Raw genomic sequence first — 23,434 nt, forward strand, 5'->3', positions numbered from 1 at the left:
GCAACAAATAGTCAAGGACAAGGTCAAGCAGTGAGATGGCAAGCAAGAAATGTGGACCATGCTATTAAACGGTTTGAAGTGAAACTTTTCGCAGAGGATTTTAAAAGATGTTCAAGCAGCACACATTGGTATTTGTCATTTAACATGTCAGTTGTGATTTATGATTTCTTTTCTTTTGTCCTCCCCTTGCAGCCGTGAGTGGTGCAGAGGACGTGGCGCTCTACGTGGGCATGGTAGCAGTGGCCCTGTGTCTGACTCTGCTGCTCATCGTGGTGGTCCTGGTCTACCGGCGCAAGAAGGAGGGCCTGGACGCCGACGTGGCGGACTCCTCCATCCTCACCACTGGCTTCCAGCCCATGGGCATCAAGCCCAGCAAGCCAGGTGTGTGGGCACCGCGGCCACGCAGGCCTCCCCCCCACAGCAGTAGGACACTGTTCTTTGTTCTACCCTCCTCTGTGCGTCCGTCGGTCTGTCCGTCTGCCCACTGTGACAGTGCAGCACCCATCTACATGTTCCACTGATCCTGTGTTTGTATGTGGTTGTGGAGGTGGTGTGAATGTGTTTACAGTGGTTTTCGGTCTGATCAAGATGTATTATATTGTGCATTTGTGTGTGTGTTGTGCACGAGCTGTTTATTTGCCTGCCTGACACATTATGTTTCGCCACCACCTCATTGTCAGGAAATGTACCCACTCTGTTTACTGCCTGTGCGGAGCCTCTGAGGTTTACCAGCGAGTAATAGAAATACAACTGTCTGAGTTGGATGGAGATGGGGAACTGGGTTGCAGTGCCTGTGATTCACCGTGAAAAAAGCCTTTTATACATTCTGGGTGCTAAGCTGTATCTGAGTTCTGTTTGGAATTGATTGTGTGGTTGCTAAACAGACAGACAGAGATAGAGGGAGAGAGAGAGAGAGAGGGGATGGGAATTGACTGGCTTTGGGTGGAATTTGTGTTTGTGGATTGTCAAGAGTATGTGAGTCTTCTGTTTTCAGCACCATGTGTCTTTCCTGTGTTTGTTTCAGTTTTCGTTGTGTGTTGCAACAGCTTGAGAGAGTGTGAGGTCTGTCTCTGTGATGTACAACACCCCCCCTTCCTCTCCTGTCACTCATGGAGTTTCACACATTTGCTTTTGTCTGTTATCTTTTTTAATATTTAAACAGAGAATTCCCATTTGCTCACCATCCAGCCCGATTTAACCACTACCACCACCAGTTACCAAGGCACCCTGCGCTCTCGCCACGACGCCACCGGGAAGTTTTCAATGACAAACGGGCCTCTGCTGGACCCGCTTCCCAACGGCTCGCACACTCTGCACAACGGGAAGCTTAACTCAGACCCTGCTGAGTTTGTGAGCAGGCTGTCCACTCAGAGCTACTTTAAAACGCTGCCCCGCGATGTAGCGAACACCTCCTATGGGACCTTCAACTTCCTGGGAGGGAGGCTAACGATTCCCAACACAGGTGGGTTCTTGGTTTATTTTAATAGGGTTCATAGATTTATGTCTCAAAGGGGGCTTTCACACATAAAGTTCAGTTCAATTTGTTTGGAAGAAGAAAATAGATTGTTGCCTTTTTAGTTTTGGTCCAGTTCGTTTTCTCACTAACTGTTTTTAAATGAACTAAGAGCTGTAAACATAAAGTCATATGGACTGCCAGGTAGGATTGGGCAGTTTTGGTGATGTCATCCTGCTTCATAATGGAGCTATATGAGAAATCAAATGACAACAATCATGAACAATCAGCAGCCTCCGAGGCTGAAAAATGAAGCTGACATGTATGTGCCAAAAACTGCAGTTCCTCTAATGACCACTTGAGACTGGCTCTAAAAAGGAGGCAATCCCCATAGACCCTCAGCTTTACAGCAGAAATAAACATGTTTACAGCCTGGTACAAAAACAGTTTTGGTCTGTAGCTAATTTCAACATTCATGTCAACTGTACAGGGGGTGAATTTTTAGATTACTCACCCATAAAAATTACCCGTAACTAAGGGTGTGGCCGCTTCGAGTGACAAGCTGTCTGCAAGGTGTCACCACAATATGTGTCATATCCACCCCTCACTCCTCTACAGCTCCACCCACTCATCCAAATTTGGTCACTTCTCGCTCCAAAAATCCAAGATGTTGACAGCCAAAAAGCCAACTCGAGGCTTCAAAATGCAAGTCCACAAACTAATGGGTGACACCATGGTGGCTACATTCATAATTTTCATACGGTCTGTAATCATGGAGCACTTTACTGCTCCTTATGTGTATTATGTGAGCTTTTTCTGACTGGGTTCTCTGGGGGTCATAGAGAGTTCAGTTTATTAGTTGAGACTGCACTTTGTACATCGATAAGAGATTAAAAAAGGACCAAAAAAAAGCATTTTCTACCTTAAGAGTGGGGTTGTGGTCTCTACATTTCCCTTGATCTTAATGACAAACTGCTAAAATGCAAACACACTTCTGAACTCCTTTCACTCTCCGACCTATTAGGAAAAATCCTACACTCACATGATGACATGCCTACATGTTATGTAATGGTTATCAAATGGTCTTCTATTAACATAGGCTGTACATTGATTTGATACACATCAGGAATCACTTTTTTAACAGATTTAATAATAATAATAATAATAATAATATAATAATAATAATAATAATAATAATAATACATTTTTAATCCTGTTTCATTTAATGATACAAAAGTATAGTTGCACTTTCAAGTAAAACAAAGTATAAAATGACACAGGAAGATAAAACAAACAGTGCAGTAAAGTGCAGCATAATGGATCAGTCCATGCAGAGAGTTGAGAGTATGGGTTTAAAACATGAGGTATAGTTGCACTTTCAAGTAATCATGCTCCTAAAGATACCTGAGAACTCTTCATGACATTCAGGAAGACTAAAAACAAACACGGTGCAGTAAAGTGCAGCATAAATTGGTATCAGTCCATGAAGCACTAATGATGTTGGAGGACAGTCCCCAAAACTGTTCAAATGATGAGTTACCTGCCAAAAGCACAGTCAGACAAATGGGTCAGAAATCTACTTGCCCAAAATAAACATTTTTTGCCCCTATACAAATTGTTTTAGTTATTAATGGTTATTAAATAGGAGTTGGAATCACCAGAGGACCCACGATACAATATTATCATATTGTACTTAGGTCACGATACAATATTATTGCGATATGTTGAGTATTGCAATAAAATATATTGTGATATATTGATATTTATTACCTTTTTTCCAACTGAAAATTATTTTCCCAATGGAAAACTTAGTCAACATCAGTTTTACCTCATAAAATAAAGTTTTCACTCTGTTCATCTGACTTAAATCATTTTTATTGCAGCAAAATATGTTGCAAAGCAGACAGACTGACCAACAGCGTCATAAAACCTGTCAGAAATACTGCATACACCTGACAAACTGAACTGTTGGCAGATTTAACGCCCTCTGCGAGGCCAGATTAAGCGCTTGAGCGAAACACTTCACATGCAGGCATCCCGCTAACTGAATGGTAACACCCACCTTAGAAGCGTTGTCTGTTACAGCGACAAGGTTTTTGTCTGCAATCCCCCATTCTTGCATTGCATTTTGCAGGAGGTCTGCAATGTTTGCTCCGGTGTGACTTTCCTGTACAGCTCTAGATCGGAGAACATGAGACAGCAGTCGCCAGTTCCTGCTGTACTCAAAGATTCCTCAACGTCATACTTCATTTCTCTGTAGAGCTTTGGTACGGCTTTGTCGGTGGAAAAACATTGGGACGGAGTCACATATCTGGGTTCCAGTGTATTTAGCATGTAGCAAAAGCCTTGCTGAACTGTGTTATCTTCTTCGCTCTCTCAGAGTTGGATGGTAGTTTTGTCAAGCTGAGTGTGTCCAGTGTTGGTTGATTTTTCGACGGAGCGGGTTTAGCATTAGCTTAGCTATTAGTGGCTAACCCTACCTGTGGACAGTGTGTGAAGTGAGCCCTCATTCTCGCAGTATTACCAGAGTATTTTTAGATGACACTGCTTGTTAATCGCACCTGTCATATCCAAGTCCTTCTTTCCTCCTGTGTTAAAAAATCCAAAAGAAGTCCTAACGGTTGATTTAAACACTGACAGTGCATTTCTGATTTCTTTCCCTGGTGCCTCCCTCTTTGTTTTGATGAACTTCCTGCCAAATGCCACTGACTGAAAAAAAACAGCACCATCTAGTGGACCAAAAAAGCAATTGATTTTATCATTTTAGTACCAAACTTTGTATTAAAATGTGTACTTGCGGGCGTCGGTAGCGTAGCAGATAGTACCGAGTCCGGTCTGCGACCATTTGCTGCGTGTCAGTCCCCACTCTCTCTCTCTGTCTCCCCATTTCACACACTGTCCTGTCAATTAAAGGCAAAAAGCCCAGAAAAATATTTTTTAAAAAAAATGTGTATGTGCAAAACCTAATAATGTATACAATAAAAGAGCGGTACTTGGCATCTGTGTAACAGTACAATATCGCCATGCAAAATATTGCGATACTATGCTGTATCAGTTTATTACTCACCCCTATTTTTAAATAACAGCAAAGACCCCATGTTATCCGCCTTGCTCTCAGACTTGTGGGAAACTGCAATGCCTAGTTTGAGGTTCCCCTACATCCTCGTCACCCAGCTAACCTCCTGTTTCCAGGATAATCGAAAGACTCACTTGCGCTTCAGCAACTTTGTCTTTAAGTGGCTGATCAGTACTGCACATCTGCAGCTCTCAACAGAGATGAAAAGAAAGCAAGATTTCTCACTCTTATCATCAGCTCTGGAAAAATACAATGTGTTTATTTCTGTTGAGTTGCTAGATTTACTAGCCTGCATGGCATTTTACTTGCCCCGGGCAATCAGGCAATCCTTATAATTGAGCCCTGCGTAAGTCTTTATGATTACAGCTCTTGGTTCATTTTAATAAACTGATGTAAACAGAAAATGGGCCCAAAGTAAAAGGCAACAATGTGGGTTTTTTTCTAGGTCCGGACCAGTTTGCCGCTTCCAACTGTAATCCTTAAATGTGATTCATGAAAACTCCAAGGCAATGAATAGAAACTAAATCTGATTCTGAAGTTGCAAAGTAAAAGCAGAGAACTTTTCACTCAGGTATTGTTTGAGTAGACACAGCATTGTAAGTCTGTGTTGTGTAAGGAAAAGGAGATTTCTGTAATCCTCTGTAGGATGTTGTGTTTGCTGCTACACATCAAACAAACAAGAAAAGTTCCATCTAAACAATGTAACATCTGCTACTACATGTAGAAATACTATGGGAACAAGTTATTTTTTTATTTGCATTGCACATTTCACACAATGTCACGTCTTGTACATAAATAACAACATTTACAGAAACTTTATTACACCTGCATAAATGACACAGTGTTTCTGGCTGGACATTAACAAGGAACATTTATCAGTAACAGTCCCATAAATGTCTCACTGTCTCATTGAAACTTACCCCGATCATTCAGCCTTTAAATCTTGTGCATGTGGGCTTCCTAATGGGTTTGTACCAGAAAAACACACATAAAAGTGTTTGAGCGCTTCATACAAAACAGCTTAGTGCACAGGCTGTGTTTCTCTCTGTGATACAAATGGGTTTTTAACTGATCTAAGGAAAAAGACGAGACACCAGCAACGCACATGAAAAGTTTCCTTGTTTAACTAAAAAGTGGACAAACAAAGAAAAGTCCGCACAAGGTTTAGTTTAATTCTTTTAGTCCAGCACCTTCTTCACTTTTTAGATGTGTGCGGCTGCTCTTTTTATATTAACTAAAAAGTGGCTAATCCCGAAGTTAAATCATACAAAAAAGCAAGGTCTCTATTATGTGTGACTGAGTAAAATGTTTTGTCAATAACACACAGTTGCAGAGTACAAATAGTCTGCGCTCAGAACAGTGACAAGACGATGAACTGTAAAATAAAGAGTCCTCTCCTCTGAAAGATTCTTGGAATAAAACCTTGAGCAAATTATTCCAATTAGGCCCCTCTCTTCTTACAGAGCTGGTTGAATGTGTAGCTGATGTCCACAAGTGTCACTTGTGTGCTACGTGCATGGACAGAGGAATAGAGATAGTCCATTAAAGATAAGTCTGATGAAAGATTTTTAAAAAAAAAAAAGCCCACCATCATTAGTCCCCTATTTTGCCTCTCGTCTTCACATTAGCTGAGTACAGAGCTTATATAATTATACTGGAAGACAGTGTTTTCACTTGGCTCATTGTAGGCTGTCCAGATTAGCCGATGACAGTGCCAGTGAGCCAGCATCTTGCGGGAGAAAAGGTCTTTTCTTCTTGTGTTTTCCTTGCCATCACTCTCTATCTCTCCCTTACTCTTTTCTCTGTCTCTCTGCCGCTCTCTTACAGATATTTTATGCATGGATTAACACAAAGCCATGTAGACTATACCACGCATTGGCACCCGTCTTCTCATTGGGACGCAGAAAAACAAAAAATCAGCTCTTGTATCCACTCAGAGGAGATATGCTGTCATTTAGCACAGTTTCAAAGCGAGCACAGAGAAGACAGTTTATAGGTTCAGACAAGGCTGTGAGTATTCAAAGCACCTTCGCCTTATTCAAACAGATGTTTTTATGGTAAACAGACCCAGTTTACAATCCCGAGACTGTTAAGACTGTGTCACACAGTCACTGTTTGTGCCACATCTTAAATAGGAATCTAAGTGGATGATTTTGGCGTGAGAATCACAACACTATTGCCACAACACTCAAACTACCTCAATAGCTCTCTCTATTCTCCAAGGTGCATTCCCACACTCTCCTGGGGAAGTGTAATTTTCCTAGAGTAGTCTGTTCCATGGTCTCAATTATCTACTTGGTGGCAGACGGAGGACATTTAAACTGCGATGCAGTGTGTGCTTTTGTCTCAGCTAATTGTTGACCGTGGGGACGCGTGCCGCCTGGGCTGCCGGTGCAGAGATTTGCATCTACTGTACCTGACGGAGGCTGCCTCTGACCTTCAGAATAGATTTGTTTTTTGTTTTTTTTCCTCTGCAGCCGTACAGTTTTGTTGAGTGGGCTGGCTTCCTTTTGTGAGATGACAAAAGCGTTGTTCAGTCAGAACAAATGAGCCTGTCCCCCTCTTCCTCACCACCACCCCTCTCTCTCCCTTTGTTGTTATTTGCATTAGGAATCAGTCTGCTCATTCCTCCCGAGGCCATCCCCAGAGGAAAGATCTATGAAATTTATCTCACTGTTCAGAGGAAGGAAGATTTAAGGTGGGTCTCTTTAACACTGCTTAACTGGCAGTCTTCCCTGGATGCCACTAGGCTGTTTGTTTTGATGCTCTACTGTTCCATTAGGAAAGGCTTAAGAGTCTGTGCCAGTGCTGTGGAGGAGGGATGTAAATAAATAACGTAGCCTTTTACCAGGGTGTGCACCATTTAAGTTAAATGAATTGTTTGGAAAACACTGTTTATCTGGCTTGCTGCGCTCAGTCTCAGAAGGCACAGTCATTGTAGCATGCTGTGATAGTGTTATGTTATCACTCAGTCATCACAACTAGGTCCAACCAGTCAGCAAGTCCAGCACGCTTTTTATTATTCTCTGTTACAGCTGCTGGATCATTTGCAGAGCTGACAGTATCACATCCTGCCTGGAAGAGACCAGTAAATTCTCACTAATAATTTGATGAGTAAAAGCACTTCATCTGAAGTCATTTCACCTCCCTCTCTCTCTCCTGGTGCAGGTTACCCCTGGCCGGCTGCCAGACTCTGCTCAGCCCCGTTGTGAGTTGTGGCCCTCCAGGGGTGGTCCTGAGCCGGCCAGTTATCCTCAGCATGGACCACTGCTCTGACGCATGCCTCGATAACTGGGCCGTCCGCCTCAAGAAGCAGAACTATGAGGGCACTTGGGAGGTGAGACAGCACTATAACTCCAGCACAAATCCTCCATAGAAAGACAAAGTTGCCACCCAGTGAATTTGTTAAGTCTTACTCAACTCACTAAGAGCTTTCTTTGAAAAAGTACAGACTTGCTCTGCAGTGACTTGAAACTGGCACTCAGTGCTACATAGAGGCAGTAGCTCTGGCCCAGCACTCATCCACTCTATAGAGTTTAAATTATATTGACCATCAGGTGTTTTCTCATTGGAACAAAAGCCTAGAAGCAGTGGCGCTCTCCAGCTCAAGGGTTGCTAGGCAACATGTTTCTCAAAACAGAAATTCTCTAAGCAAATTACTGATCCTCAAAGTACTCTCCTGAGTGCTCCTTGACCATTTTTGACCGCTGCTTCCAATTACAGAGTTCCCTCCCCGTTTTTTCTATCCATGGAATTTTAAAGTAACCAGAACTGCCAGGCTCCAATAGGATAGAGTTGGAAAGAGTGTTGGCGTCTACACACACACACGCGCGCGCACGCACACACACTCGTGCAAACAAATGCGGTTAGAGGCAGTATACACATCTTCGCAATCCGTAGAGATTGGAAAGGGTGCTGGTGGGCTTCGGAGTGTTAGTAGGTCTTCTTTCATGTTCGATATTGTGCATAAATTATTCAGCCTCCCCGTGTGTGGCGGCGGTAGGGTGTCTGTGGGATGGATTGGCCTGTCTGCAGCAGAGGTTAGACCAGCACTTTTAATCATCAGCCGGACCAAATATAGCCCAACGGCCTGACTGCGTGTCCACCAAAGGAAAAAAAAGTGCCAGGTGGACGAGAGAATGAGAGTGAAAGCGACCACAGAGAGTGTGAAGAGGAGGAAAATGAAAGAAAGGAGGCAAAGAAGGGAAAGGCACAGTGGACAAGCAGGTAATGTATATGTGGAGGAATGATTAGGAGGAATGGAGGACTGGAAATATGGCCCGGGAAAGAAGACAGAGGCATAAAGAGATGGTGAAAATGGACATGCAGAAGGAGTAGGAGAAATTAATTGCTCTTAGAGTGAGCGCTCAGTGGCGTAATCGAGCCACCCCACTCTCTGCTCCACTTGGAAGAAATATTAAGATGATGAAAAAGTGAGACTCCATTGTGGTTGCATAGCAAATGAATTGTGTCAATACTAATTCTATTGATGTAGATGGTGTCTGGTTGAATCGATCCTAGAGGGGCTTGCTGGGCATTTGGCAGGCAGAATGCTCTCTTCAGCTTGATTGGGTAATGAGAAGAGTCAGTCAATTGGCATGATGGGATTTCAGAGAAAATGTTGTCACCTTGGGTCCAATTTGTCCCCATCAAATTAGCCCGGAGAGCAGTGGAATTATCTCATAAAACCATCGCGTACTGTGATGGGATGGGATGTTTTCGCTAGTCTGTCATCTTTATTAGAGATTCAGTTGTGATATGGCACTTCGGCACTGTAACAAAGCGAGAAAAATGCAAGATGTTGCTTCTCCAACATGTTTAAATCTGTCTTTATTTTTTTTTCTGCTTGGCAAATTAAAGTACCAATTAATTCTTGTACTGCCTGTTGATGTTTGTTGTTGTTGTTGTTGTTGTTGTTGTTGTTGTTGTTTTAAATGCTTTTCGCCATCAGGCAAGAGTGCTGTTTTGCAGATAAATTGGCTAAGTTGTTTTCACCTTCCTTGGCAAATCTCAAAGGCTGAAGGAAATTCCGGAAATCCCAACAATCCGATATTTACTGCACCTCTACCGTTTTTTCTTTCCTCCAGCACCATCTATTCTTGCCAGGAATCTATTCGAGTCTCCTTTCATGTCAATTGAGTACCTCGTTCATGCATTATTAAGTAAATTGATGGTTTTCTATAGAATGTGTGTCTTTTTATGAGGCATTGTGTGGCTTCATGTCAGTATGGGGTACGTGTACTGCAGTGAAAAGGGAATCTGAGGCAAGAACAAAGGTTTTTTTTTTTTTTTTTTCCTGATCTAAACGGTTATTCAAAAGTTATGTAATATTACCTCTAAGAAATACTCCAGCCCCAGATCAGATTACCATTTGTACATCAATCATTTGCCTTGTGTTACATTGAATGCATGCCTCAACGGTCAGTGAAAAATCCAAACAGAGGAAATTCTTGTATCTTCAGTACGTCAGCTAATCTATGCTCTCTTCAAACCCAAACTCCAGCTGCTGTAAAACGCGCACCCCTTTTACTTCATCAAGACTTTTCTTCGTTTTTGGATTCTTCGTTCACCGTAGGGGCATGCGAGATAAACAGCATTTCCTTCACAAATTCAACAGAATGCAGGATGAGTAATTGATATACCAGTGATCATTTGGAGGTGAAGTATTCTTTCAAAGACCTTTGGCTAAAGCATTACTCTGTCACACAGCAGAGTTTGAGGCCTTGCTACTGCACCAAACTACCTTCCAAACAACCCATTTACAAACACACACCCACACACAAAGACATCAGGTACCCAGGCAAACACATTATCCTTGCCTCCTACATAAATTGGGTGCTTGACCTTCCATCCACACCTTGTTGTTTTTTTTTTTCTCCCACTCGCCTCCTCCAGGACGTCCTGCTGATGGGGGAGGAGCTGGTGTCGGAGCCCTATTATTGCCAGCTCGAGGCAGAAACTTGCCGGCTTTTCACGGAGCAACTGGGCACCCTCGCCCTGGTGGGAGAGTCCCTGCACATGGGCGCTGCCAAGCGCCTGAGGCTGGTGCTCTTCTCCGATGCATACTGCTCCACGCTGGAGTACAACATCAGGGTCTACTGCATGGACGACACACAAGACGTCTTTAAGGTAAATTGTGACAAATGTAGCGCTGCCTGTTATTCTGTTTGGCTGGCGGTTTCTCAGCCTGAGATTGCATGGTTGATGGGTTCTGCATCACCTGAGTGATAGGTAGGCTATTATGTGTAATAGCATTGTCTGTCACATTGGAAGGTTAGTAGAAATCAGCGCATGCATATAGGAGTTAGGCGTAGACATGGTAAATTGAACAATACTGCAGGCCTTATTACACTATGTGCAGTTCAAGGGTGTGTGATCTGTGGTGGTGATGTCTCCCCCTGAGTCTATTGAAACAATGCATATGTCCAGGTTAATCATGGTATATAGTACAATCTCTGAGTGTGTTTTGTGTGCATGCCTACAGAGATGTTTAATTCCTTTCATGCTGTCAGTGGTTCCGCTCGGCTGCCGTGGGCCAAGAAGTTTCCCATCACTTTGTTCAACAGCATATTCCGCTTCTCGTTTTTGCTCTCCACATGGACAGAGTATAATCAAGCACTAATGCCTTCCTCTCTCCCCCGAGGACTGCCTCTGAGTAGCCTGTTAAGATTTCATTTGCATGGTTAATTAGTAAATTAAAAGGAGAGCCTGCCCCAATCTTTTCCCAGCAACCCCTGTGCTCTCGCTCTTTCTCTCCGCACCTCTCTTTCTCTCTCCAAGCTGTTCCTCTTCGTCTGACACCACCCACAGCCACAAGAGCCACTTCCCACTCAAGTCCACTTTTGCCAGCTGTAATGGCTGACCTCCTTGTGCAGAGGTTCGCCACTGGCACAATCTATGGATGGCTGTGGGACATAAACAATGGGAGGCGGTGGGGGCTCAAGCTGAAATTAGCACTCTCACATTCAGGGAGCTGAAGATGAGATGAGAACTGTGCACAGGCTCTAGCTGTGGGGTGAGAATTACCAAAACCTCTCCTAGCTTACATCTGTCTTTTAGTGGCTCAATTCTGCCCCTGCTGCTATCTTTCTCTGTTTCTGACAGCTATTGCATGATAGCAGGCGCGCTCAGGGAAATTGCTGGCTGACATTCAACTGTGTTCTTACGTAGGAATAAATGTAAAATGTAGCATACAGGAGCTACAGCCTGTGCAGCTGGTGCAGCTCTGCAGAGGAAGTGGGTTTTTTTAACAGATAGATATCAACCCCTTTTGTTTACTAGCTATCAAAGCAGTTGTAATGATATGGTTGTCTTTATATATTCAGATCATCGGGTGACCCAGTGGTGTTTTGCTGCAGTGTGACTGTTGAAATGACCTTGCACGTCCTGTGTTGGATGCAGGAAGGCTGCTGGTGCACAAAAACTCTTTCTGTGTGTGTGTGTGTGTGTGTGTGTGTGTGTGTGTGTGTGTGTGTGTGTGTGTGTGTGTGTGTGTGTGTGTGTGTGTCTCCCTCTGGCTAGCTCTTGTTCTGCTATTCTCCCGATCTCTTAGCCAGGAAAAGGACATCTGAGCTTGTTGACTCCAGCACTTGTGCTGCCATACTCTGCAGCTCCCTCGACGCCCTTGAGTGCATTAGCTCCCTGTCTCTCACACAACCTGGTCCTGTGGTAAGCCACGGCGTCTCCAGGGTTTTGTAGTTTTTAGTGAGTGATTTAGAACGTGGCCCACACTGTTTAGTAATCTCGACTTCACACTGCTCTTGATGCTATTATGGAGGGAGCAGTTCATTTAGCAAGTACATTAACCACTTTGAGTGGAGATTAAACTTCCCTGGAGAGGTTCAGCCTAATCACTAATCACTATCTTTAAAATGCACCATTTATGATTACACTTTCACTATGGCTACCATTAGACTTAATTGTGGTGTGCAGCGGTGTTGGAGTAGCAGTAGGTGGTACAGTGGAGTGGCACAGCAGCATTCTTTATGTTTGAGTTGATGTACAGTGCACCTTCAGCACATGTGAATTTTATGACAGCATTTGCAGCCTGCGAAGGAACTGCGCCCCGCTTTTCAGACAAGAAGTCGACTTTCCATGCATTAAACAGGCTGTACTTTTGATGGGAGATGAAAAAAAAGCAGAACAGAAAAGGCATTTCTCTGCCTTTTCTGTTGGCTGTTCAGTGGCAGGAAGAACTGTAGAAACCAAAAGGGATACTGAGGTTTTCTCTCCACTCCCCTGGCTGGCTGTCAGTCTTCGCTGACAAGCCTCCATCAGTAAGAATGACATATTCGCACACCCACAAACACATGCGCACACACACATGCAGGCTACACTTATGCACGCTGTACCATGCAATCTCTTATCTCCCAATTACAGCAGATTAGAACCAATGTTATTGTCTTTGATCCTAAGTGTGCGGGGGCTCTGGGGAAACAGTGACATTTCCGTCTGATGCTTGCCATATGTTAGCAGGGCTCTGCCGGGACCAATTAAGTTAATATTTAATGTGTGTCCCACTCTTGATGGGCCCAGCCAAGGCTGGCGCAGCAGCAGAGGAGACATGATCAGCGTTTGGTAGCGCCCTCACTGTGCACTCAGTTGTTCCCAGCTAGACCTGTGGGAGAGCTTCACTGATGTTCTGCCATCCCACAACTGATTGAAACACCTGCAGTGAACCAAGCCTCCAACTCGGTACAGAGATAGACCTAACACCGTCATGTAATTAAACTGGAAGGGTGCCGACCAAGGTGTCTTTTTAGGATCGGAATACGGTGCTGCTAGTTTTTTTTTTTTTTTCCTACATTAAGCTGCGATATTCAGAAGCTGTCAGCTTTTGGTGTGGGGGATAAAATGTTCATGTTCACCACTGAGCATAATCCACGTTTGAATAGTGGAACAATAACAAAATATCCCGGTGTTTATTGATAACCAAATGTTCTCCCTTTACACCCACTTGTCTGTGTTTTGTGAGGCCAGTGTTGTTGTACAGTATAAAAAAACATGACGAATGATTTATAAACCACCCACTTTCTGTCAGATTTATTTTTTACAGAGGTTGAAGCACAAGTCAGTTTTTCTGTATTGAGTGCTAGACTTTTTTGAGGGACCACCAGAAATACTAATCCACTAGATTTTGCAATGAATACCTAGATATTTTTTCCTGTGTTACCAAAGCTCTATGGATGGCAATGTTGATCCGGACAGAATATCTCAGCAACTATTGGATGGATTCCCATTAAATTTTGCTTTGACATTTATATCCCCCAGAGGATGAATCATACTGTCTTTTGTGATCCCTTAATCTCGCATAGCCAGACCTATCTCAAGCTGTGTGGGTTGTGTGTATCTCTTTAAACCAATCACAATTGTCAAGGGCGTCGCCAAGCCTAGATGCAGCAACAGTGCCCTTCCCAAATACTTTTGCAGGTGTGAACACCAAACTCCTGAGAAAGACAATACACATAAAACATTAAAAGACATTTGAGCGTGTTTGCTGCTAGCTCGGATGTTGTTTCACACGCAGCGTCTGGCTATGTGAGACTAGTTTCACGCATCAATGGGGATTTTGAAAGCAGAGGCTTGTTACTATCCGGGAGGGGAGGCCAATGACATACTTTGTACCCACAGTCTACATCCTGTGAGCCAGACTAATGACGCCCTGACTTTACCTCTAAAAGAGCGATGCCAATGACTCTGAAAACCTTGGAATGAGTTTGCACTTTTCCACTTCTGATTCCCTTGACTTTAAGTTAGTGTATTTTTAATGTGTTTTTGGTCAGATGCTTGAAATAAGGTCTGTGGTTAACACAAGCTTAAGAGACTTTCAGGTTTTGTTCTACAACATAAAATATGTCAGTAAATACCACACTTGTAATTTCTAAAGCTTTTACATGCTTTAAAAAAGGCAGTTAACAAGTGGCAAAAGTAGACTATAACAGGCTTATTGTGATGGTGATGGCGATGATGAAGTCGTGATCATGGTGTAGGTTTTTTATAGCTTTACTTATGTTTTTACTTCTGGCAACAGCATGTGCACTTCAAAAATCATGAAATTGGTGTTCATTTGTGAGGATTATCTTGTTGAACAAAACAAGTAAGTGTCATAAAGCATCTTGTTTGCTACCAGGGTTGCAGCAGTATACTGGTTTGAAGATATACTGAGGTATGACAACTGATGGTTATCATACCTTGTACTTTTCTGCAGTATTGGAAAAAAAAATGCAACTGGACAGAGAATTTCACCAGCGGATGCGCATCTCCTTCCCTCCTTGACTGCATGTCAAACTTAGAGTTTCAGTTATGATAAATAATTTAATCAACCAAAAAAATCCTATTTTTATCATTTCCTTACGGTTGTTGTTACTGATAATAACCATAATAATTGTGTACCATATACCGTGATACTATTGTTGCCTCACAGCAAGAGGGTTCCTGGTTCGAACCCAGGGTGGGGGAGCCCTTATGTGTGGAGTTTACATGTTCTCCCCGTGTCAGCATGGGTTTTCTCCAGGTACTCCAGCTTCCTCCCACAGCCCAAAGGCATGCAGGTTAATTGATAACTCTAAATTGTCCGTAGGTGTGAATGTGAGTGTGAATGGTTGTCTGACTCTATGTGTCAGCCCTGTGATAGTCTGGTAACCTGTCCAGGGTGTACCCTGCCTCTCGCTCAATGTCAGCTGGGATAGGCTCCAGCCCCCCCTGCGACCCCTAACACGATAAGTGGTTACGGTAAATGAATGAATACTGTGGAACTATTCAACCATGGTATTTTCTAAGACAGTTATCATACAGTTCAATCTCAAACTGTTGTAACCCTTTATGCCACAGAGCTTCATTTCTGCAATAATCCAGAATCCAATGGAAAAATCCTGCTGGCTTCTTTGTCAAGGGAACCAGTGCAATGTAAATTTCTGGGATGGCCTTCAAAATAGCATCGCTGCAACACCCACTCACCAAATAACACTCCCATCAGCTTTACTTTAGTGCTATTTAGCTAATGATGCTAACACACTAAACTCAGACAATTAACACGGTATACCTGTTTAACATCAGCATGTCAGCACTGTCACTGTGAGCAATGAGCATGGGAGCATGCTGAGGTTAGCATTTAGCTCAAAGCAGTGCTGTGCCTGAGAGTGGAGTCTCACAGAGCCTCTAGCACGGCTGTAGACCCTTTAATCATCATTGTAGTGAATTTAAATGACATTTAACAGCCATAAAATTCCCCAAATGGTGAAAAAAACTGTTTGAGTTGACTCTCTTTGTACTCTCAGTATTGTATTTCAGACTACAGAATTTACGCTTTCATCAATATTCATGTAATGAGGCCGATACATTCAGCTTTTTGTCTCTTGATTGTAAAAATGTATGTTCTGGTGTTAAATGGCTGTTTAATTGATGTCCAACTGGTTAAACAGTGGCTCCTGGAGTCTTTTATACAGTGTTTGACCTCAAGCTATTATTCTTATTTGCGTATAAAAGGGCTCATAAACAGTTTATGTGCTCCCTTCCACTATCGCGTTCTCCTCCTGAGCTCCTGAGGAGCAGGCTACATTTGAGCTGAAACTTTTTTTGCTTTAATGTATCAGAGGAGAGAGACCCAGCATTTAGAGAGTGTAATATAAACCGTTTTTCTGATCCCTCCATCAGAATAGTTACTGGCAAGGAATTCTAGGGAAAAAAAAAACAAGAGCATAGCCCAGTAATTGCTGGCATTAAGTTAAACAAGACAGTCAGCTTTATCACTGAGCCCAGCAGAGAAATTGTTTCCATATTATATTTCTGTGTTCCTGTGTGCTGTTTTTTTCCCCCCGTCCTGCTCTGTGATTTATCAGGCAGAATGTGCATCTTTTCCCTAGCAAACACAGTCCCCATTTATAACTGAGCAGACAAGTCCCTTCTATTTGTAGTTATTAATCAGAGTTGACTGTAGCGGGCACGGCCACTGGAGCTCAGACTGATAGACTCTCAGTCAGAGAGGAAAAGCCTGTCACATCCTGCTGACAAATACACAGATTTATGGAGCCCACATAGCCAGGCTACTCTCTATAAACAAATGCATTTGCCTGAAAAGAGCAGCTCTGAAAACGGATCGTCGGCTATGAATGCACACTTTTAAGCACATGAGGACACAACATTGCAAAGAGCAGGGGGGCGGGGGGGGTGAGGACGAGTTTATGAGGATATTAAAGGTTGTGTATCTCTCCGTGTTTCGGATGACATGTAGCTTCACTAATTAACTGATCAAACGTTACTTATAATCCCCATCCGAGCTAGTTATTGTAAGTTAATCGGTTTATTACAACCAATCCAGAACAATAGAGGACCACATGTAGCAGCATGAACTTGCTGTGCGGAAAGTAGCCTGTTTTAATCTGGAGCTTTGAACCAGTCTGGTTCTTTTCATGTATCTATCTATATATATAGGCCGCTGCTAATACTTTGATTTGTTTAGACTGTGTTTCTCTCCTGCATCCGATGGCTGGCTGTTTTTGTTGCAAGAGAGAGTTTGGTGCAGCCGCTAACCTCTTTCTGTCAGCACCAGCCCAAAGAGATTAGCTGTATGAGTGTCTCTTGTTTCCCAGTGGAGCCCAGCCCCAGTCCATCACAGTCCCAGCTCTGGTCCAAGCCGAGAGGATGAGGGGATGGGTGAGGAGCGTGGTGGGAGATGAGTGAGGGTGGGAAGGGGGTTGAAGTCATAGAAAAACTGTGGCCATGATTGCAGTAATCCTGTTATCTCTCCTGCTAAAGCTGGCCACTCTAGTGACCTGGAGACACAAATGTTAAGCTGCCTCTGTCTCTCTTCTCTCTTGCTCCTACTCTTTTCTCTCCTCCATGCTCTATCTCACTCTCTTTAGCCAGCCTCATTGAATGTCAGGGGGTGGTCTTGGCTCTGCCTGACTCTAAATTCACAGTCTTCACACACACCACAGGCTATCTCGAATTCCGTCAGAACAAAAGGGGTTTTTCTCCTGCAGTACTTGAACTTCTCGCCCATCTCATGCATCTTAATGGTGCCACAGTTGTACAGGGTCAGGGTGTCTTAAGGAGAAACCGCTCTCCTTATCTCCACTAAATGGAAACACAATTTAGCTGCGAGTTGATTAATATGTGATTTGATAAACTTGTTTAAAACCTTGCATTGTTTTCCCTCAGAAAGAGTAAATAATATGGTCAAATTTAGCTTCTCATCTATTAGCTCGCTCACACTGTCATTTGTTAACAGGATAATGGGGCGTAAAGAGGGCCATTATTCTCTCAGTCCAGAACATATGCTGAAACCCTGCACAAAAACACACTCTAATACACACACTCAGATACACATAAACAACACACAAGCGAGGCAGTTGAAAGCGAGGACATGTCCACACTTTAAAGTATCACCCTGTGTTGTGTATTTTCCCTCAGTGAGCTCAGTGTCCCTGTCAGGCAGCAGGAGTGCCATGCCCTAGACCCTGTTTGATTGTAATCCTGCCGTGTCAGCCTTGAACCTGACAAAGTGCTAGACAGGCGAGTTAGTATTCATTCTAGTAGCTATATGTTGATAATTAGATAATTGGCATGCTGCACGCCTCCTCTTGCTAGCAGGCCTAAAGATCTGCTGCTATAGGTCAAAGACCTGATCAAAGTCCACCCGCCCCAATTTGCAATGCTAATCACCCCCAACAAATAATTGTGCTTAAGAACTCTGTTAAATGAACCTCTCTGGAAGCCCTCAAAATGTGCCTTTTGTCTGCGTAAGAGACATAATAACAGAGGGCTTTTAATTCTGCAGAGAATGCACTGCCCCCTGTTATTAACTCATTAGACCTCGACGCTTTGATTCAGAGCCATTGTCTGACCTTCCCTCTCTGAGTAAGTGGGCTGGGTAACATCACAAGGCTCCGGCGTGGCAGCACAGTGAGGAGAATATTCCAGCATGCTACATACAGTCAGATCATCACACATCTTTAATGTGCTGTGGCATTTTGGTTGAAAGAAATAAAGCAGTGTAAATGCAGGAACGGAGATGGATAATCACAGGGGGCATAATATTCGTGTTAACAAGAAGATAAGCAGTAAGCAAACATGGAAATTAGCAATGCGCTGAGCAAACATGGAAATGCAATTCTCAGGCCGAGCCTGAAAAAGTGCTCATTCAGTGAAGGAGGGAGCACATCAAATAACAAAAGCAGGTAGAGATTCCAAATGGATAATTAACAGCTTCCTTTCCATTATAATTGGAATCAGTCTAGCCCATTCCTGGGAAAGAGGGCAGAAAATTGAATCTGTGTTGTGCAGATCGAAATTACTGCCATTCTCCACCTTAATTAGATGTCTTTGCTGAAATCATACCATGGGCAACCATGCTGGCATGCAGCGCTCAACATATGGCCACTATCTATACGCACATCTCCCTCTTGGAGCCTTTGTCTTTGAGATATGTCTCCTAGCCTCTGAGGCGCATTCTGGCTGCCTGTTTTCCCTCTGCTGCCATCTTGTTTCCCTCTTCAGACAGATTAAAAGAGCATATCTTATTTCTGAGGTCTTTTCACACTACTAATTTCGGAGGTCTGTTTGTTGTTGTTGTAATATGCTCCTCTGATTGGAGGTAGCGCATGTGAACGCCATCCAAAGTGTCGGATTCTTACAGACTTGTTCAGCACAAAGCATCCCGCTCAAAATGAATTGATAGATCAGAGGAAAATGCGGCGGATATTATCATCCCATTCCAGATGGTCATTTGGATGGCAACAAATGGTCCACTGAGCAAGTCCCACAGAGATTAAAATATTAAGCATGCATTTACAAATCTCTCCTGGCACAAAAACAAAAATGAAATTAAGGAGATTCGCCATGCGAGAACAATGAGCAGTTGACTAATGGCTCGTTCACTTACTTCATCACAGCCCAGGTAGCTAGTAGGCTGGGATGGCTGCAGTATTTGCATGCTAATAATGCAGTTGCTGGAAGCTGGGCGCGTGCACACACACACACACACACACACACACACATACACACACACACACACACACTGAGGCAGGGGATCAACCTTGTGGTGACATTAAAGCGCTGTGGAGACAAGTTGGTCCAGCCCGCTGCGGCCGCATGCAGGGACACTATCTTCCTGTCCTAAGATGTGCCGTACCCCCGCCTCATGCTCGTGCTGTGTTTGTGTTGCAGTGTGTGTGAGGAAGCAAGCCTTTGTGTGCAAGTGTGTGTGTATGTATGAGTGTGTTCCCACCATTACCTTCTTTTGTATGACTTTGTATTTCTCCCAGTGTGTACACGCAGACAAATTTTGTTCCTAACTGTACAGCTTTGTGTGAGTGAGGCACCATAAAACGTGTAAACAGGAAACCTACACAGTTATGGATTGTTTTGCACATTTTCACTTACCTCTGTGACTGTGATGGTAAATGTGTTTGCTCTGAGCCCTGATGCCTCTCCTCTCCCCGCCTCTCTCCCTCTTTCATCAGGAGGTGATGCAGATGGAGCGGCAGCTCGGGGGTCGGCTGATTGACGAGCCCCACGTCCTGCTTTTCAAAGACAGCTACCACAACCTGCGCCTGTCCATCCATGACATGCCCCAGGCGCACTGGAGGAGCAAGCTGCTAGCCGGCTACCAGGTGTGTTGGGGCGGCCCTCGGGGGCCGCAGGGGCAGGGAGTCACTCCAGATCAGAGCGGGAGCACGGAGATGTAATAGAAGTGCCTGACCGAATCTGTCAAATTTGTGTGTCAGCGGTTACAGGGCTCTCTAATGTGTTTGTTTCTACTCTCAATTTAAAATCCATGTTGTCTCGAGTTATTTTAAATTAGCCATCCAGAGAAATTAAAGAAGAATGGACTACGTGTCGGCAAAAGCAGTGTTACTGAGTAATCAAAAGTTCTTCAGAAACAACTTTTTATTGTTAATGAGGGTCTCTCTGGAAAGTTGTTTTAATTTTAGTTGGTTCAGAGTTTTAATTAAGTATGTTTTGGTTTGGCTTCAGCAGATCACTTTAAAGATTCACACAGAGGAGTGTTTTTGGGTCTGTTACTGCAGGACTCCTCTGTCCAATAACCTTTCCATTCTTGGCACTGTGTGCAACTTCAAGTCATTTGCTGGAGTCGAGGGAACGTTCTTTGTGTGTGCGCGCGTGTGTGTGTGTGTGTGTGTGTGTGTGTGTGTGTGTGTGTGTGTGTGTGTGTGTGTGTGTGTGTGTGTGCGAGCACGCGCATCACTGTGCACAGGCTGTGCATGATTGTGTCTGCTTGTGCTTCAGCGTGAGGTGTGTATGTGTGCATAATGGAGCTGGGTTGTGTGCACTAACCCAGAGCTGCCAGCTGATTGATTATCCTGGCTGTCGCTCTCTCAAAGGGAGCTCAGATGAAATATAGAGCAGTATGTAAATATCTGAAACTTCCCAACCTGAATCTTGGAACCTCTGCTGCACTCCCCACACCTGCGTGGCGGCCCACTGCACTGCAGCCCAGCGACAACATGAGACATGAGGGCTGTTTAAAGAACTAGAAAATGCTCTGGCTGTAACTCTGTAAGCACTGAGCACCAGGTCCCCATAGAGAACACACAGGCTGTGCCAAGCAAGCAGCGGCAGCAACAATGCACCCAGAACAGAGGCTTATTCCTCTGGACTGTGCCTGTTCATTTGGAAGTGTTATTCCCCTCTCAGCAGTGCGGTCAAAAAAGGCCTTTAGTCTCCCTGGGGCCCCTGTGAAGACTTTTGTGCGTTTCACCCTGCTCCCTCCGTCACCCATCTGCCTGGGTAACAGTGCCCCCGTTTGGTTAGCAGCATGATCTGCAGCCCCGCTCCCCTCTCAGACTGAGTTCTTGTCAGCTGTTGAACCCAGGGTGATGTGAGAAGTTGGTGTGCCCTGCTTCTCTCTTTTTTTTTCAGGGTTACCACTTTGCTTCTCTTGGGATATGCAAATGAGGCATGAATATGGAGCAACAGAGAGAAAGATGTAGAAATTGTCAGCCTTGAATAAATTCTGGCAAACACTCCCTGGTAGACAGAAGCTAGTGCTGTTCAGCGGTACTACTCGAAGCCATTATGCATGCATATACATCTCTATGTCACATGATGTGTTTTAGATTCAAAGAGGAGCTGTGATGTTTCAGCTTGGACACCATTAGCATCGTTTGTAGCTCTGCCCAGAATTGCACACACAGCACATACAAAGAGAGGCTGAAAAATAAACAGAGAATGTTTCTCGTGCCAGAGATGAAGACATGTCGTGCTGTCTCTTAAAATATGACTGTTTACTTGTGTAATCAGCTCAGACAGATAGGAACTCCTTCCCTCAAAAACGGCCCATTATTCCCTTTAACTTACCTGTCTGTTGTCAGTCTGTTCCCTTCAACATATTTAGCCATTCTCACCTAACGATGACAGCTGATGTCAGTGTAATTAATGATGATCTCAGTGTAGTGTAGGCAGGCGGTCCTGTTACGCCGTGTTTCAGACATGCAGTTCTAACTGTGCCACTGTGTTACCGTTTGTGTGTGCTGTGTGTGTTTTTTTTCTGCAGGAGATCCCATTCTATCACATCTGGAACGGTTCCCAGCGGTACCTGCACTGCACGTTCACTCTGGAGCGGCTCAGCCTAAGCACCTGTGAGCTCACCTGCCAGCTGTGCGTGTGGCAGGTGGAGGGGGAGGGACAGAGCTTTGGCCTCGACTTTAACATTGCCAAGGTAACGTTCAGCATAACTACTCGCTTGGAGGCAGCAGTTTGATTACGCAGCCGCCATTATTCAGCATTTTCATTAGCCATGGAGGGATTGTTTCTATACTGTGCTTTTCTGAAGGCTGTGCTTTACGGCTGTCATTCCTACCAGGACACCCGAGCTGTGGACTCTGAGTTCCTGTTAATGGACAGTAATGCCACAGCTCTGGCAGGACCCAGCGCCTTCCAGATCCCGTACCTCATCAGGCAGAAGATCTGCAGCAGCCTGGACGCCCCCTGTCCCAACGGAGCCGACTGGAGAATGCTAGCACAAAGACTTAAACTTGAGAGGTAAATACCGACTGCACAATACCATAATGCCTTATCTGATCGCTGATTAGCGGCAAGGCAGCTTACACAAAGGCTCTCAAGAAATGTAGCAGAGCCTCATTTATCCAAACCCCTGGAGAACAGAGGTTGCACAGAAGTATACGCACAACACTCAGCTTGTTTAAAATAATGTAATCACACTGATTGTAAGGGGGTCACACAGTTAACATGTAACTATGACTAAAGTGCATCACTGCAGTTGAGTGTTTTCCCTAAAGTTCAGGTAAACAAAGTTCTGCCTAAGCAAACTAATCCTCATTTGACACAGCTAACGTTATAGGATTAATGTGGACTTGATGGATACAGCTATCACTTCTGGGGGAAAACACGACACCCTTTTTTTTTTTCTCCTCAGGAACAGGTAAGCTGCTTAAAGTCTGCAGCTAAACTTGTACCTGCTACATTCTGCTTAGCAGTTGTAACTGGAAAGGTAGCAAGCTAGCTGCCCATCAGCGGCAAAAAAAACACGACAGAATGGGTTTGGATCTGTGCCGACCTCAATTCGTTCTCACAGTTACTGTACTTTATCACCGGAGCACCTGTAGCCGAGAGGAGCCAGGTATTGATCCCTTATCCTCCACCAATTTAATTTCTACCTCGTAATGAAATCAAATAGGTACACTTAATTTGTCCAATCAACTTTATTTAGCCCAATTAATCACAAACTGAATTGATGCACTACAGGTTTAATTAGCAATGTTTTGCTCAACATAATCAATTCTCATTTAGGACTCAGGAAGGAACAACTGCTCCGTTGTTTGATCTGTCCTTAACAACATGTTTTCCCAAAAAAAAGCAGCAGCTCCTTGGCGCTCCGTCATGCTGTATTTCTGTGTTTGTTTCTGTGGGTATAAAGCGTTGAG

At 44.0% G+C, this 23,434-nt stretch overlaps 1 protein-coding gene across 4 annotated transcripts in view; it reads left to right on the forward strand.

Moving 5' to 3' along the window:
- unc5a (unc-5 netrin receptor A) overlaps positions 1-23,434 on the forward strand; it is a 165,045-nt gene that overhangs the window by 136,479 nt on the left and 5,132 nt on the right. For 2 of the 4 annotated variants that reach the window (XM_049586475.1, XM_049586477.1), the window contains 8 exons: positions 193-423; positions 1,163-1,462; positions 7,140-7,227; positions 7,698-7,866; positions 10,425-10,658; positions 19,991-20,140; positions 22,045-22,209; positions 22,354-22,532. In XM_049586475.1, coding sequence (XP_049442432.1) covers positions 193-423; positions 1,163-1,462; positions 7,140-7,227; positions 7,698-7,866; positions 10,425-10,658; positions 19,991-20,140; positions 22,045-22,209; positions 22,354-22,532 — 1,516 coding nt within the window. The remainder of the gene's footprint in view (positions 1-192; positions 424-1,162; positions 1,463-7,139; positions 7,228-7,697; positions 7,867-10,424; positions 10,659-19,990; positions 20,141-22,044; positions 22,210-22,353; positions 22,533-23,434) is intronic. The other 2 variants (XM_049586476.1, XM_049586478.1) reach the window with 1 other exon arrangement.

Source organism: Epinephelus fuscoguttatus, linkage group LG9 (genome assembly GCF_011397635.1).
Source record: "Epinephelus fuscoguttatus linkage group LG9, E.fuscoguttatus.final_Chr_v1".
Lineage (NCBI taxonomy): Eukaryota > Metazoa > Chordata > Actinopteri > Perciformes > Serranidae > Epinephelus > Epinephelus fuscoguttatus.